Source organism: Hypanus sabinus, chromosome 5 (assembly GCF_030144855.1).
Source record: "Hypanus sabinus isolate sHypSab1 chromosome 5, sHypSab1.hap1, whole genome shotgun sequence".
NCBI classification, from domain to species: Eukaryota; Metazoa; Chordata; class Chondrichthyes; order Myliobatiformes; family Dasyatidae; genus Hypanus; species Hypanus sabinus.
This window is the reverse complement of record NC_082710.1, coordinates 35654761-35672875: the sequence shown is the minus strand read 5'-3', so window position 1 is coordinate 35672875 and position 18115 is coordinate 35654761. Positions and strand designations below refer to the sequence as shown.

The 18115-nt window shown below is 38.6% G+C and overlaps 1 protein-coding gene across 2 annotated transcripts in view; it reads right to left on the bottom strand.

The window, feature by feature from the left end:
- ostf1 (osteoclast stimulating factor 1) overlaps window positions 1-18115 on the bottom strand; it is a 51227-nt gene that overhangs the window by 25216 nt on the left and 7896 nt on the right. For both annotated transcript variants that reach the window (XM_059969730.1, XM_059969729.1), the window contains exons 2-7: window positions 17935-17981; window positions 7409-7459; window positions 7251-7314; window positions 6926-6979; window positions 4235-4342; window positions 1720-1769 (exon numbers count right to left, since the gene is read on the bottom strand). In XM_059969730.1, the coding sequence (XP_059825713.1) occupies window positions 1720-1769; window positions 4235-4342; window positions 6926-6979; window positions 7251-7314; window positions 7409-7459; window positions 17935-17981 (374 nt within the window). The remainder of the gene's footprint in view (window positions 1-1719; window positions 1770-4234; window positions 4343-6925; window positions 6980-7250; window positions 7315-7408; window positions 7460-17934; window positions 17982-18115) is intronic.

Here is an 18115-nt window from a genome sequence, read left to right as displayed (position 1 = left end):
ATAATGATGAGATACTGTTAATGGGTTCATGGACCTATTCAAAAAGCTGACGGCAGTGGGAAAGAAGACATTTCCAAATTAAATTGATGCTTTCATGTGGTAGTTTAAAAAAACTACCATAATCATACATAATTGGTTTTAAAGAAGGCTTTAAATTAATGGTGAAAAACTTGTTATATTGCTGATCTGTTGTAATCCCTTTTTAAATCTTTTTGCTGCTACTTTTGAAATTCTCTTTGACAATATATTTTAAAAAACACAAAAGAAAGTTTTGATTGCATAAACTTCCTGCTTTAAAAATCCTTAATGTTAATGTCAAGACTTCCCTTTAAATAAAACACGCCACCGAAAGCTGGAAGCAGCTCGACTGCCTAATCTTGACCTTGGGCTAGTATTTCTCCTTTGTGAAATCATCTCTGCATTATTTATTCTATGATATTGAAGCATCATTTTACATCTCCAAAAATTCCAAAACAAGTTTTCACCATTCCTTCCAAAAAGCAAAAAATTCTGGTGAATACTACAGTCATTCCACTATTACAGGTGAATAGATTAATAGCAATTGGGAATATGCAAGGAATTTAAGTATAATATTAAATCTTAGTTAGCTACATGGAGTATCTGCTCACACAGCAATAATCCTTTAAGAAAACACAGGCACATAAGAGTGTAGCCCTACCCCCACTCTTTTACAACACATGATACATTAAAAAAAGGGAAAAAAGTGCTTAAAAACAAAATGCTTCAAAAATGACAGTCAACATTTTACTACAATATCACAAACATAATTTAGAATTAACTATAATGTATCATAGAAAAATACTAGCACAATTATGAAAGTTTAAATATGGGAATCTGAAAGAGACAAATAGGGTGAATTCCAATTAACAAAACTGAACACGAAATAGATCATTTTTCATACTTCAACTCTGTGCTTCCACTTTCAGTTCAGAAATGGAGCATTGGTACATTGAACACCTGGAATTTTACTTTAAGCAGCCATTGTCATTTACCTCATTAACAGTTACCCAGTGACTTTTTTGGGGTGGGGGGGGAATTGTCTATGAAGATTTCTAGCACTCAACCACTAATCTAATATGGCTCATTCTATAGGGCATCTGAGAAGTCTGTGAGCAGGAAGGATGTCAGGAAACATAGTCAAATTATCAAACTGCAGTACACTTGCCAAGAGAAACAGTAAAACAGGAAGTAAACACAGCAAAATGAGTTTAAGATGAAAACATTTACATTGGATTAAGAAAGAAATAAAAGAAAAGCAAAGACGAATTTTAAAATGTAATTCACTACTCATTTTCTTTGAGCAGTTAGTGCAGAGGCTTTGATAACCATTACTTGTTACACTGTCTAAAACCTCAGTCATTCCACTTTGCACTAGCGAACCCTCAAACTCCTCAATCATCTTTTCATTCAAGATGTTGTAGTTACTTTAGTGCTAAAAGAGTTGGTGAGAACTGCTGCATGTAATGAAATTCTGTTTGACAAAGCATTAAAATAAAACACAAGCACATGACTCCAGTCGTGTTTGTCCAATATTAATGGCAAGCCATTATATTTTCTGATTGGCCATGGTATTTGGAGCACCAAAACTTATTCTATTGAGTTAAAAGATTACTGCAAAAATTATTAAACTATTAACTAGCAAAAACTTTTTTAGTTTCATATTTCTGACATAAATCTTAAGTTAAACAACTGTCATACCTGTTGATTTAATTCAATATTTGGCTGGGAAAGCAGAAGCTTCACTATTCCTGGACAGAATGAACAAAGCCAACAGTTAAATTTTAAACACAAAAGACACTACGGCAGCACAAACAAAAATGCTGAAGGAACTCAGCAGGTCAGGCAGCATCCTCAGAGAGGAATAAAGAGTCGAGGTTTCAGGTTGAGACCCTTCTGAAGAAGAGTCTTGACCTGAAATGTCAACTGTTTATTCCTCTCTATAGATGCTGCCTCAGCTGCTGAGTTAAATTTTAAAACCGCTAAGAACAAGAACAGAGTTAACATTATTGCTGTAACTTTCAACTTCATTCTGGACAGCTTGCTGCTGAACAATAGTGCTGAGACAGTATCACTTGCAGCTTTGCACCGGGTGCTGCTGGGATTCAACCAATTACATTTCTGCAAGGGATTCTCATACACATGTCATACATGGTCATCTGATGCTAGCCTACTGTTCGGGGCAGTAAATTAGAGGATTACATTAAACCAAGTTCAAAGAATGCTTTGAAGTCCTACTGGCAAATTAATTTGGATACTACTTAGACTACTGTTAGGGTCATTTAGAGTCTAGAGTCTATGAGGAAGTAGCTACTTCATATCAGCCCTGCTATTTACCATATTCAAAAACTTCCCCCCAAGTTTTTATAACGGTACTTTCAATGATGAACAATCTGAATATTTTTCCCAAATATTGTGCAAATTTTAAGGTTTCTATTTTGTGTACAACATTTTGTAATCTAATCATTTTGTGTGTAAAGATATCAATTTGTTTTCCTGAAGTTTCTGCCTAGAGCTAGTAAAATTAGCTCAGGTACCTTCAAACTCAGGTGTTGAAAGCTCAACTTTCAAGACGAGCTACTAAAAGACAAAAAATTTCAAGTTTTCTATTTTGTTTCAGTGATTGGGATATTAACTGGTATTAAAAATTTTACATAAATGTTAATGAAAATCATGTGCACTTTAAAAACATTTATGGCATGGAAGGAATAGAAGGCACTTGGTTAATTTTAGATGTCCGTAGGCAGCAAAAAGCGGATCGCTGTAGTTTCTTTCTAGAAGTGCTAATTCTTTATTAAAACTTGGAAGTAAACTTGTCCATAACATTAAGTTCAAAAGGAACTAAATACCTAACGGTTTCAGCCTGAGCACACATCCCTCAGCATCAGTGGCTCCACAGTGGAGAGAGTGGAAAACATCCAGTTCCTTGGGGTGCAGATCTCGGACAATCTCACCTGGTCCAGGAACACCACTGGGATTGTGAAACAAGCCCAGCAGAGATTGCACTTTTTGAAGAAGCTTAAACATGAATCACTCCCCACTAACATCTTAACTACATTCTACAGAGGCGTGGTTGAGAGTGTGCTGACCTTTTGCGTCACAACCTGGTACTCCAGCTGCAGTGCTGCCGACAAAAAAGCCTTGCAGAGGGTGGTTAGGGGAGCAGAGAAGGTTATTGGGGTCTCCCTACCTTCTGTCCAAGACCTTTTTCAGAGTCGATGCCTCCAAAAGACATGGTACATCATTAAAGACCCCTCACACCCTCTCCATGAACTGTTCGTTCTTCTGCCATCAGGTAAACGTTACAGGAGCAACAAAACTAAAACCACAAGGCTACTAAACAGCTTCGTCCCACAGGCAGTCAGACTGCTAAATAGCTGCTCTACCTGACTCTGCTTTGGACACTTTTAACTTGCACTGGACGCTTATAACTTGTTTTTTAACTGACATGTGGTTGTTGTGTTTTACTATGTATTGTTATGTTTATTATTTAGTGTTGCGTTTGTTATGTTATGATTGCACTGCTCCTGGGAAATGCTGTCTCATTCTGCCCTGCAGAGCTGATGTATGGTTAGAATGATAATAAAGTTTTAAAATCTTTTTTGTTTGAATCTTGAAAAAATCTTAGTGGAATAAAGTGCAAGAACCAGCAAATTACAATACACTGCAAATCCACAAAATTACACTAACAAAAATACTATTATGTCTATACAAATGTGATCCTCAAACAATCTCTAGCTTTAGCTTATGTATTTAAATATTTTAATCAATATTAATATGATTCATTCTGCATTAACTTCAGAAGCTTCAGTCTGACAACCTACTTTCAGCCTTATGATGAAAAACACAAAAGTTGAAGAGACAGGTTAATAAATCCCTATAAATAATTTACTGCAGTTTTGAGGTTCACTTAAGTTTCACTTTTAATTAAACATGTATCTAACCAAATGAATTGGTGTACTTACATTTGGTCAATCTATATTTGGTAATTTTTTTTGCGAGAATAGGTTTCCTTAGTTCTTAAATGTGTCATTATGTAAGAGTACTGTCAAGAATGTGCAAACCCAAGAAGACAGACAAGCCTTTTGATACAGATTGTTTTATTACCACCATTGCAAGAATTCAACACCCAAGCAAAGATGCTGAATTTACCATACACACCAAAAGCAATGCTAACAACACAAAGAATCCTTTTTAGACAGCAAAAGAACCTTACCCAGATGTCCTCCATGACAAGCCCAATAGAGAGCTGTGTTTCCAGCTTTGTCCAAAGCATTCACTGCAACTCTGTTATCTAAACATTCTTTTAGCCAGCTTTCATTCCCTGAAATGTTGAAAGGATACTTCTTATTGAAAAGTATTTAGCAGCAAATAGGAATCAGTCATTTAATATAAATCTACTCTGCTGCAGAGCATATTTAAATGAAAACAATATATTTTTCTTGTCACAGGGTTGTACAGCACAGAAACAGATTCTTTGGCTCAACTGGTCCATGCAAACCAAGATTCCTATCTAAGTTAGTCTCATTTGATCCACATCACACTAAACCTTTTCTATCCAGATGCTCGATCAAGTACCTTTTAAATGCTATCAATGTCACTTCGTCTGGTCACCTCTCTCGCTATCTAAGATGCTCTGTTATGAGGTTCTGTTTTCTTAATCTTGTATGAGCATTATATTTTGTTGATTAAAGTTATGTGGTGCACTTCTACATCCTTATCATTTAGTCTTGTGTAAGCAAGCAGTAGATTAAGACTTAGCACTGCAAAACTCTTACAGTGAAGCGACTGGGAATTAAAGAAATTCCAAAGCAAAGTTAGCTTCTATGTTTCAAATTTGATGCTGGCATATTTAACGGCAGATTAATAAACCATGTAGTTCATATTAAGTAAATATTTATGATCAAGTTTTTGTGGTTCTGTAGAAAATCGGAGAGGCCAGAACAATGACTAACAATCAAGAGTGCTGACTACCCAGACTGTCCAAGTATATTCAAGACCACACTTCTCTTGTTGGGTAGATGTTGCATCACCTTGACATAAGCTAGATCAAAGTTCAGTAAATTTATTATCAAAGTCACCACATGCAGAGTTTTGTGTCACCAATATACAACTCTGAGATTCATTTTCTTGTGGGCATACTCAATAAATCCTTAATAGAATAATAACAGTAACAGTGTTAATGAAAGACCGCTCAACTAGAGTGTCCAACTAGTGTGCAGAAGACAACAAACTGTGCAAATACAAAAAGAAGAAACAATAATTATAAAATAAACAAGCAATAAATATCAAGAACATGAGAGGAAGAGTCCTTGAATGGGAGTCCACTGGTTATGGGAACATTTCAGTGATGGGGCAAATCAAGTGGAGCGAACTTATCCCTTTGGTTCAAAAACCTGATGGTTAAGGGGTAGTAACTATTCCTGAACCTGATGGTGAGTCCTGAGACTCCTGTATCTTCTTCCTGATGGCAGCAGCGAGAAGGGACCATGCCCTGAATGGTGGGAGTCTATGATGATGGGTGCTGCTTTCCTGCGACAGTAGTTTGTCTAGATGTGCTCAATGGTTGGGAGGGCTTTACTTGTGATAGACTTTACCATGATGATAAGTGCATTAATGGTAAATCCTTATCATCTGACACATAGCTCCACCAGACAAAACTGCATTATATCAGTTAGAGTGTGTGGTAAAAGCACAGGACAATGATTCTAGTAAAGGCAGTATTGTAAGTATTTGCAAAAATACAACATGAATAGTTTTTAAAATCACAAGTTTTGTGATCAATTTTTCATTTTCTCCACTGTGCTCATCAATACTCACAATCTGCGACAGCAGCACAGTACAGAGTATCCCACTATTCTGCATCACTGCACGACACTGAAACAGCAATATCATAGACGGGAAGACTCTATAATGGGCAGGCAAAATTGCTTAATGCTTTACCGGCACCAACCCACTCACCATCAAGGTCACGAGTACAGAAAGGTACCAGAAAAAGGCCAGGAATATCATGAAGGGTCCTACCCACTCTACTCATTGACTGTTTACCACAATCACATCAGGGAGAAAACAGTGTAACATCCACACCAGAATCACCAGGCTCAAACAAACACGAGGAAATCTGCAGATGCTGGAAATTCAAGCAACACACACAAAATGCTGGTGGAACGCAGCAGGTCAGAGAGCATCTATAGGGAGAAGCACTGTCGACGTTTCGGAACTGAAAGGAAAGATAGTAAGAGCATCCCTGCAGATGCTGCCTGGCCTGCTGCGTTCCACCAGCATTTTGTGTGCGAGGTTCAAACAAAGTTACTTTCCCCAAGCAGTAAGTATGATTAACACACTATCCATTAATCCAGTCCTGATGAAGGGTCTCGGCCCGAAACGTCAACAGCGCTTCTCCCTATAGATGCTGTCTGACCTGCTGCGTTCCACCAGCATTTTGTGTGTGTTGCTTGAATTTCCAGCATCTGCAGATTTCCTCGTGTTATCCATTAATCAACCCTACCACTACTTTATCACTTCCTGTCAGTCACCTTACAGTAGGTACAAACACACATGTACCTAGCATCACTTTATTTACATACAATCAATGTATACAAGTGATTTTGTGTATGTATATTTATTGCATATTTTAAAATTGTATTCTTTCTCTTATTGTGGCTTCTTTGTGCGGTATCAGATCTGAAGTAACAATTATACACTTTGCACACACGTACCGGAAATAACATTAAACAATCTTGAATCTTCTTAATAAACTTTAAGAGAAAAACACTCAGGAGATTTACTAGGAATAAGAACAGAAAATGTAGATCTTAAATAGCCTTCAAAACATATTAAGTGATTTCGTTTGTCACTGTAGAAATTTTAGCATATACTTAACACTTACTTCTGCTGACATACCTACCACGTTTGGCAGCTTCATGTAATGGGTTGTCAATTGACTCTACATGCTCAGCAACTGTGGAGAGAATTTAGAAATTACTTTTCTCAGTACAAAAAAAAAGTATTATTTTTTTCTCAACTTATTAAATCATCACACAAAATTCCAGAGCATCTTGCACGTTCAGCTGGAAGGAAACAATTTATCTACGACATGGGTTTAACTTTTAAATCATCACCTCTCCAGAGGGAACTGTACAACATTCTGGACTTTCTTGAGCCTTTCTCTGCAAGCTCTATCAGTTAGTGTGCTAGGGAAATAAATATAAAAACTCTATTCCTCTGCTTACCATAGTTACTTGGAATTAATCCTGTTCGACCTCTGCATGTGCCTTTCCACCAATTGGGATCACTCTGAAAAGGAAAGTTATAATTAAAAATCTAATAGAAATGATTCAGCAAGTATTTTAAACAGTCTACATGATGTAAAGCTGATCAAAAAACTTACATTATCTGAAATATAAAGTATGTCCCCTTCATCAAAATACAATTCATCTGGCTAAAAAAAAAGAGAGAGATATTTAATTTAAAATACAAATTTACAAGGCAATACAAAGTCAACACAAAAGATTACCCAACTGGTGATTTCCAAGCATGTTACAGTTCTATAACCAAAGGGAATGACAAGTAATACACAGAATTAATCCAGTTTGTCAGAATTTATCCTCCACTTGCACAAGTAATCTTAATTAGCCACACCATTCCCATTTCTCTCAAAATCGATGATTGTATCTGTCCATACAATTTAATCTTTAAGAGTCGTAGAGAAGTACAGCACAGAAACAGGCACTTCGGCCCATCTAGTCCATGTTCGATGATTTAAACAACTTAGTTCCATCGACCTGTACCCAGACCATAGCCATCCATGTACCTATCCAAAATTCCCTTAAACGTTGAAACCAAGCTCACATACACCATTCGCACTGGCCTGGCAGCTCATTCCACACTCTCACAACCCTCCGAGTGAAGAAGTTTCCTCTCATGTTTATCTTCAACTGTTTGCCTTTCACCCATAACCCAAGATCTCTCACCCAGCCTCAGTAGAAAAAGCCAGCTGGCATTTACCCTATCTAAACCCCTCATAATTTTGTATACCTCTATCAAATCTCCCCAGTCTCCTACACTCCAAGGAATAAAGTCCTAACTTATTCAATCCTTCCTTATAACTCAGATCTTCCAGACCTGGAAACATCCTTTAAATTTCCTCTGCACTCATTCACATCTTTCCTGCATACAGGTGACCAAAACTGCGTGCAATACTCCAAATTAGGCCTCACCAATGTGTTATCCAACTTCAACATAACATCTCATCTCCAGTACTCAGTACTTCAGTTTATAAAGGCCAGTGTGTCAAGACCTTTCTTTATGACCTTATCTACCTGTAATGCTATTTCAATGAATTATGGATCTGTATTCCCAAATTCTATTGCCCCACTCTTGGTGTCATCCACAAATTTGCTGATCCAGTTACCCACATTATTATCCAGATCGTTGATACAGATGGCAAACAATAGACCCAGCATCGATCTCACTAGTCAGAGGCCTCCGATTAATGAGGGAACTATCTACTACCACTCTCTGGCTTCTCCCAAAAGCTGATTTCTAATCCCATTTACTACCTCATCTCGAATGTCAAGCGACTGAATATTCCTGTCGAACCTCCCATGTGGCAGCTTGTTAAATGCCTCGCTAAAATTAATGCAGGCAACTTCCACTCTTACCTTGTTATGATCCCAGCCCCCTCCTTTGTGAGAATCGCAAGAGCACCCATTGGAGGGTGGGGGGGGGGGTCAGTAGACCCAGTAGGGGAGAGAGAGAGAGAGAAATGTGCCGAATTGCACGTTCCACCTGGGATGCAGAATAAGACGACAGCGACTATTGTCTCATGGAGACCACGTGAAAAACCCTCAGGCAAGGTGGGCTGGTTGAGAGAGAGATTGCATCATCCCAACCTGATTGACACCTGCGACCCCGTGAGGAAGTATAAAGGAGAGTCTCAGGGGGACAGCCCCTTCAGACGCACGAAGAAGACACAAGAGAGTGATCCCGCAGCAGCGGGAAGCCATTCTGAAGGAAGCCACGTGCGTTAAATTCCGGGATTGGAATTTGTGGCTGGAATCACGGAAAACCGCTTTCACCTAACATCGGGGAGAGGGAACCAACGCTCCCCCGATTTCACGGAAGCTTCATCAAGACTTGGCAAGTTCTTTCTCTTCTCCCCAATCTCTCTCTCTCGGTCGCCCCACGTGAAACCCAGTGATTCCCAAAAGGCTGAGGCCTGCAGACTTCTGAGTGACTTTTATATTTCCAAAGGACAATCTATTAACCCCTAGACACCAGCAGAGCTCACTTCTTAATGATGATTATTACTATACCCGCGCTTTAGATTGAGTATTGACGATGTGCATTATCTGAATGTTTGTATTAACCTTACTTTTGTGTCCCTTTATAAATAAAAACGTTTGAAAATAGTGACATCAGACTTCAATGGACTTCTCTATCTTTGCTGGTAAGTTATCCGTTACGGGATACGTAACAACCTACATCAACTTTCCTGGTAATGTCCTTGAAAAACTCCATAAGATTGGTCAGATATGACCTATCACGTACAAAATCATGCTGACCATCTTGAATCAGTCCCAGACTCTCTGAATGCTCACACATCCAGTCCTGCAGTATACCTTCTAATAACGTACCCACTACTGATGTCAGATTCACCAGCCTATAATTTCCTGGTTTATTTTTTGAGCCCTTCTTAAATAGCAGATCAATAGCTCTCTCCAGGCCTCTAGTACCTCACTTGCTGCCAAGGGTGATTTAAATACCTCTGCTTGGGGCCCCTGCAATTTCTGCACTTGCCTCTCATAGGGTCTAAGGGAACACCGTCAGGCCCGAGGGATTTATCCACCCTAATTTGCCTCAAGACAGAAAACACCTTTCTCTGTGATCTATATAGGGTCCAAGACCTCGTTGCTGCTTCACCTCACTTCTGTAGACTCTGTTTGTCTCCCGAATGAATGCAGAATGCAAAAAAAAAGCATTTAAGACCTCCCCCATCTCAGCTGGCTCCACAACAAAAGAGATGGTATATATAATGCCGAAGCTCCACCTTGGTGACTACAAATTAAATGTTGATAACCTGCATCATGTCTCAAAAGGGATGAGCAGTGCTGTCCATAATAAATCCTTTATACTTAATTTGGCATCAATGGTCTTTCATTCTCCATTGTTCAGCTACTAGAAACAACCCAATAATCACAATAACCTAAAAGGAAAAAAAAATACTACACAAAAGTAACTTGTATGCAGGAGGTCAAGGATTATTTGGTCCAAAATATATAATTGATTCATTATAACCATAAGGGAAGAAGTTTCTGCCTTAAAAGTAACTTCACTTTAATAAAGAACAAGCTGATAAATGCATTGGGGTATTCTTTTTAAATCTCATCTTTCCTGATGGAATAAATTTTGGAATTAAACAACATTTAAATATTGTTCTCAAAAACTAATTGATTGTATATAAAAATAAATAACTATAGGCACTGTTGGAAGATTGCACAATGAGTGATGGATGCCCCATCAAAGGTGTCCAATGTTCAAAGGCACCGTGATGGAAACCTTTCTATTAAAGAAGGCATTTGCAGGAAATTTGGTCCAACAGTTCAGACAACAACTCATTGTGAAATTTCAGTGTGTGATGATGTCAATGACATTTCCACTCCTTTGAAAAAAAGATTAAGACAGAAGAGGTAAAACAGGCAAGTTCTAATTAACAGCCTGTAAAGCCCCAGATTTCAGGGCTAAAATCTTTATATTCCATAGTAATCAGCAATAAAACTGCTACAAAGCAAGTCAGTCAAAGCACAAAAGAGCCAGCTTGAGATTAGCATCTATTTCCCCATTTTGTGCACGCAAGTTAGATTGAATACGAAAATATAGTTTGTTTTGACTATAACACTGAACATTAATTTGCTATTTGCAAAAATGAAGTACATTAATTAATCATCTATCCTTCATTTATCAGCTGTTTGAAATTAAGAAGCGCATATGTTCACATGAATGAGAAGCAATATCCATTTTGGTCACAAGCCTTCTTTTGTTTGTGCATTTTCCAGGATCTGCCTGTCACTGGCAAGAACAACGATTATTGTCCTTGAAAATTAGTGAATCCCCTTCTTGATCCCTTTCAGTCCTTCAAGCACTCTCATACAGTGGCACAGACTTCCAGTATATGGAACCATTTATAATGAAGGGCCCGTGATTTAATTCTGAATAGGAATGGTGTGCATATCAGAGTGGAAACTACAAACGCAGGTTTTCCATGCATCTAGTACTCCTGTCTTTGATGGTAAAAGTGCTGGGCTTGGGACTGGGTTCTGTCAAAGGAGCTTTGGTGAATAACTGCAGTGCATTTTGTAGATGGTATGCACCTATGGCAGAGGGAATGAATGCTTATGGCTGTTTCCAAGGTGGCAATCAAGCATGATGATTTACCTGAGATGCTATTGAACTTGTTGAGAGTTGGTAGCATTACACTCATCCAGGCAATTAGAGAGTATTCTCTGATTTGTGTATTCTAAATGGTGTTAAGGTGTAAAGGTGGGTCAGGAGGCGATTCCTTGTTTCAAGGTACTCTTTTCTACCATGTTCTTCCAGCTATGCTATGTACCGAGTCAAGTGTTGATAGAGGTGATCTCAGTGATGGCAATGCTCCTGGAAGTGGTTAGTGAATGGACTTTTTCCTGAGATGGTCACTGTGTGACACTCTTGTAGTATTCCTGCCCAAGTATTGTCTAGGTGTCTTTTAGTATATAAGACAAGCTATCCTGTATCACAACTGAGTGGAGAGGGAAGAAAGATGGCATAAAAAGAGGACACAGGAACAGGTGAGGCAGGTGACCAGTAGGTGATAGGTTCACTGAGGAGAGGTGAAGGCAGATACGGCCAAGTAGTGGGGAAAAAAATGGTGACAGCAGAGAAAGCTGATGAAAAGAATATTACCATCTTGGTACACCCACTTCCTGCTGGCCCTTGCCTTAACCCTCTCCAGACCCAGTCTTGTTGAAGAGTGTCAACCTGAGCTGCTAACAATTCCTTGCCAACATGCCACCTGTACACCCCCCAGATTCTGCTGAATCCACCAAATTTCTCAGGCAGTTTGTTATTTTGCTCCAGATTCTAGCATCTGAAGTACCAAGTCTCCATTTTGTATACATCTGAGTTGGTATCATATTTTTGGATGTTAGGCAATGGAGAGATGCAAATGAACATAGACTTGGACAATTTGAACGTATTAAATGGAGATAAAATCCAGTTTTAGAAACAAAAGCCAGGAGATTACAGGCTGACAAAGTGCTTAAATATAAGATTGTATCTTAAAAGTTCCTGAACATGGAGATTTTGAGAAGTTTAAAATGGGTAAAGGTATCGATGGAAAAAAAATAGACTGCTTGCACCACACATAATCCAGAGAGCAGAGAAGTGGGGGTTTCGGCTGAGGGTGGGAGTTGAGTACAAAAAGTACATATTTGAAGGCAATTGCAGAGGGCATGTTAGTTTTAGAAAAAAATGAACATTGCATATTGAAAAGAAAGTCAATATAGATTGTGGATGGTCTGGACATAATATATTTAGCTAGGGATAAGGAATAGCGAGACATTAAGATTTTTTTTAATAGTTTAGAAAGTGTAGCATTACAAGGAAACTCTAATTGCTTTTCGGTCGTTGGTGCCAAGATGTCTTCTTGAACAACAGCCCTTCATTCGGTGAATGCACCCTTGCATAACTCCCCTTCCCGTTTTTACTCCAGTAAGAGGAAATTCCAGAAGTCAGATCCAGTGCAAAAATGGCAAAATACTTCAAAGTTCTCACATGCCTAGAGTTTGATCTTTTAGGTGATTGATGTCATAGGTTGAGCAAAACTATTTTGGTCGATTTTATTTTATTTAGTAAAATAGCATAGTGTAGGCCTTTCGAGCCTACCCAGAAACTCCCAGCAATTCTGAATTAACTCTAACTTAATCATGGAACAACTTACAGTGACCAATTAACCTATCCAATACATCTTTGGACTGTGGGAGGAAACCGAGCACCCAGGGAAAACCCACCATTCCACAGGGAGGACGTACAAACTCCTTACAGATGGTACTGGAATTGAACTGCACCTCCAACACCTTGAGTTGTAAGTGTCGTGCTATATGCTGCACTACCATGGCACCCATGATGTGGCAGATAACTGCGTCACTTATGCAAGTGGTGTACACGGCAGCAATGGTAAACTACAGATGATGGTGTGAATGCTTACGATGGAAAACGTTGGTCTTCATGATTCAAGACTCTTCTGAGGCCAAGAGAAATAGAACAACAAGGCTACAAACAGTCTTGCATGACCCAAGTTAATTCTTTAGTAGGAGGAGGTAGTCAACGGTTTTCTAGTTTGTGGTGAGACCAAGAGCATCAGTGAGGAATTCCAAATTACTGCAGTAAGCTGTGGCTCACCACAATCTGGTATCAGCCAGCCGAACTTTTAATTAGCATCAATGAGCTCATTAAAACATGTACAACCACCTAGTTATTATGGTACCAGGAACGTGAATCTAAGACTGTGTTCAAACCCTACCATGATAAATTTGTTAACCGAGTTCGAAGGGCAAAACTGGAATTCATTTCCCCCACTATCCGAAGGTAGGGCGTTCCTATGAAACAGTTTGCAAGCCGAAATTTCGTAAAGCAAAGAAGCAATTACCATTAATTTATATGGGAAAAATCTTGAGTGACCCCAGACCCACCAAACCATACCAAATAACACATAAAACCTAAAATAACACAAACATATAGTAAAAGCAGGAATGATATGATATGATATGATAAAGTATATACTATATAAAGTAGAAATATTGTATATACGGTGTAGTTTTACTTATCAAAGTCGGGAAGTCAGCGAGCCAAAATCGATTTGGAGAAGAAAAAAATTCGGCATGTATACACATATGCGCGTACACACCTACACACGTACATGCATGCGCACACAACTGCCCGCACAAGGCTTCACGGTCATGGTAGTCTTTCTCAGGTAAACACACGTATAAAATGGGTGTCTTTTTTTCGTAAAAGTTAAAATCCTCTTTGGTTAGCAAAAACAGGTACCAATGTAGGTCTTTTGTAACAGCGAGCTGTCGTAAAGCAAACGTTCGAAAAACGGGGGTCAGCTGTATCTGAATTGAGAGCTATGAAAGGTCCCTCCAACTACACCATTAGTCTTAAACACTGGCTAGTTACCTTCCCATCAATCACTATTTCTATTAATTAGGCCACATATTTAACATACACATGTACCATCGTATATTTAAACCATTATGAGCCCCATATTATCCAACGTTTTGCATTGGACTGGAATTTCCAATGGCTATGGGTTGGAGTCAAGGGCAATCACATCAATGTAAATACATTGTTGAGGAGGCTTTTAAAAGTGTTAATCCAGTGACCTGTACACCTGATCATTAATACAAATATCTAGTCAGTCAATCATGTGGCAGCAACTCAATGCAGAAAAGCATGCAGACATGGTCAAGAGGTTCAGTTGTTGCTCAGACCAAACATCAGAATGTGGAATAAATGTGACCCAAGTGGTTTTGACCACGTTGGTGCCAGACGGTGCGGTTTGATTATCTCAGAAAGGGCTGAATTCCTGGGATCTTCTTGCACAACAGTCCAGTTTACAGAAAATGCAGGGAAAGACAAAACAACAGTGAGCAACAGTTTTGTGGGCAAAAATGCTTTGTTAAAGTCAAAGAAGAATGGCCAAACTAGTTCAACTCAAATATCCATGTGTTACAATAGTGGTGGGCAGAAGAGCACCTCTGAACACACAACATGTTGAACCTTGAAGTGGACGGGCTACAACAGCAAAAGGCCACAAAGATACTCAGTAGCCACTTTATTAATTAAGGAAGTACCTAATAAACTGGCCACTGAATGTACCTGGGATCCTCAGGATGGCATTGGAAGACCCAGAGGAAAATCATAAACTTCACAATCCATAAAGCAAGTCTTTAGTTTTGTCTCCCAAATAATGTGTCACTAAAATCTGATAACATTGTGCACAGTAACACCTAGAATTTCTAACCCTTGGTATGTTCCATGTGCACACTACTTGCAGATTTTCACCTAACAAATAAGAACACAAAATGCTGGCAATGCTCAGTAGGTCAGATATATCTGTCAGGGAGAAGAAAAGAATAAAATTCCCTCAGGATTAGACAAAGTTGTATCAAGCTTGTATTAAATTGCACAAAAGGGACTGTCTGTGACGGAAAGTAAAAGTCATCCAATGCACATTTCTCAGTCAAGGTTGTGCAGAAAGTATCTTAACACAACATTAATATTTATACTGTTCGGCAAATCACACTGGCAGAAGTCTGCAGATTTCATTTTCACACCAGTAGCTAAAATTCTCATCTAATACAACAGATCCCAAATATTTCACCTCATCATATCAACTTCAAAATGAACTGAAAATTTCTCAGGGCTCTTGCTTGCATCAGTTATGTCTGCTACAGGAAGTGATTGCAACAACAGGCACATCCTGCTTTCAGTACAATTGTCTTCACACAACATAACAATGGCTGAACACTTTAAAATCCTATCACAAAAATGAGAAAATCTGCGGATGCTGGAAATCCAAGCAACACACACAAAATGTTGGAGGAACTCAGCAGGCCAGGCAGAATGTATGGAAAAGTGCACAGTTGACGTTTCATCCCGAGACTCTTCATCAGGACTGGAGAAAAAAAGGTGAGGAGTCAGATGTAGAAGGTGGGTGGAGGGGAGGAAAAAACACAAGGTGATAGGTGAAACTGGGAGGGGTGAAGTAAAGAGCTGGGAAGTTGATTGATGAAAGAGATACAGGGCTGGAGAAGGGGGAATCTGATAGGAGAAGAAACTGGGAGGACCACCCAGTGGAGATGATAGGTAGGTAAGGAGATAAGGTGAGAGAGAGAAAAGGGGATGGGGAATGGTGAAGAAGTGGAGGGGGCCATTACTGGAAGTTTGAGAAATTGATGTTCATGGCATCAGGTTGGAGGTTACCGAGACAGAATATAAGGCGTTGCTCCTCCAACCTGAGTGTGGCCTCTTCGCAACGGTGGAGGAGACCACCGGCTGACATGTTGGAATGAGAATGGAAAGTGGAATTAAAATGAGTGGCCATTGGGAGATCCCACTTTTTCTGGTAGACGGAGCATTGTGCTCGGTGAAGTGGCTTTCCAATCTATGTCAGGAGGCCATTATTTCAACTGTGTGAATTATTCTTTCAAATTAACTTGAACAACAAGCTAGGATTTCCATTTGCCAGGAAAAAAATGTTTTTTTTGGTAAGTTCTGCATCCAAATTTTTATGGTAATTCCCAGCTTCCCAGCTGGTTTAAGTCTTGAAACTGGTAATTTCGAATGGAAAATACTGGTACTAATATCAGAATGGTCACATATGGAGGGAGATGTGACCATTTCTAGAAGCAAACTGATACTTATTTCAAAACAGTTTACCATACAGTTTTATGTTCAGGAATTTTTTTCTTTGACAAAATGGGTAACCATTTTAAATAATAAGAGTTCTTTCTCCAGGTTTACTTCTCCTGCATTGCAGTAGTCATATACTTTGAAGAAAATTAAATGAAAGGAGAGGATTTTCAAGTTTATGCTGTTGAAATCAAAACAATTTCAGTACTGGCTGTGCACGTATCTCCTACATACGCTATAAGCTTCAACTAAACAACAGTGGTAAAATGAATACGAACAAGAGATCTGACATCAAGATTGAAATTCTGGTGTGCTACTGTAAAAATGTCCACTTCCAAAATTTAATATGGAATAATCAGAAAAAAATCATTAAATATAACATATTGTAGTTGAAGAAATTATAGAAATGATTTTGAAATTAAAACTAGACATCAGATTGTCAAAATTTTTAATAAATTATTTACAAATAACATACTTGTAGGTAAAAGTAATAAGTGTAATTAATAGATCTGACTAATAACTAAATCTACAACAAATAACCAATCGTTTCATCCTGTTTCTATCAATGAAGTTTGATTTAGAAGTTTGGTAATACTGTTTACAGAAATGATAAAAAATACAAAGCATTTTTATTTTGCTATGCTTGTCTTTTTTCTCCGTCACCTGCTGCAACCCTGATCTGTCTTTCTGCAACACTTACAAGGGTACCATTGAGGGTGTCCAGTCTGGTGGAATCATTGTGTGATACAGAAGCTGTCAGGCATCGGGCTGCAAGACCATACCAAGGATAGTAAAAAACCAGGAGGAGGATAATTGTGGTCTTCCTTCTACCCCCCTCCCCCACCATTTGTGGCAGTTACCTGGAGTGTTTTATACAAAAGGACTGAAGCTTTGTGGATGATCCCTACCACCAGGAGCATCATGACAAAGACTACCAGACTGGGTAACAGCTTTTTCCCTCAAACACCTTGCCACCACCGAGGTCCCATCACAAAGTCAGAGAGCTGTTTACTGTACCGTTTACCTGCACTGTATACTAGATCCACTTCGAACTATATGTTATTAACTTCTTTATGGTAACACTTCGTTTTATCTGCTGTGTGTGTTTTGTAGTTGCACTGCAACCCAGAGGAACATTGTTTCGTTTGGTTGTATATATATATATATATATATATACAGTCAGATAACAATAAACTTGAAATTGAACATATTTCTATTTTTCTTTTTTGTTATGTTTTTTCACTCCAAACATGGAACTCATGTCCACATTAGCAACTATAAAATCCTCCTCTTCCATAATTCAAATTTAAAAACTAAGTGCTTACTAACTCGATGCTATTTCGAGATGTGTTTTACTATCAGCAACAAAAGAAATAAAGCAGTTAAATTTAAATTCTAAGCATTTCTGGATCCTCTAAAGTACACAAATCAGCTGTCAGTTTCAACTAAAGTACTTACTGTTCTGGGTTCAAACGCAAACAGAGCTCTGTAAACCTTCACTTGACCTGAAAATCAAAAATCAAAACAGCAGTTACTGCAATGAGCTATTATTCAGAGAAGCAAAGTGAGATGCAGTCTTCACATTCAAAAACTGTGGGTATATTAAACCATCAGAGTGCACAGGCCTTGCATTGCTAAG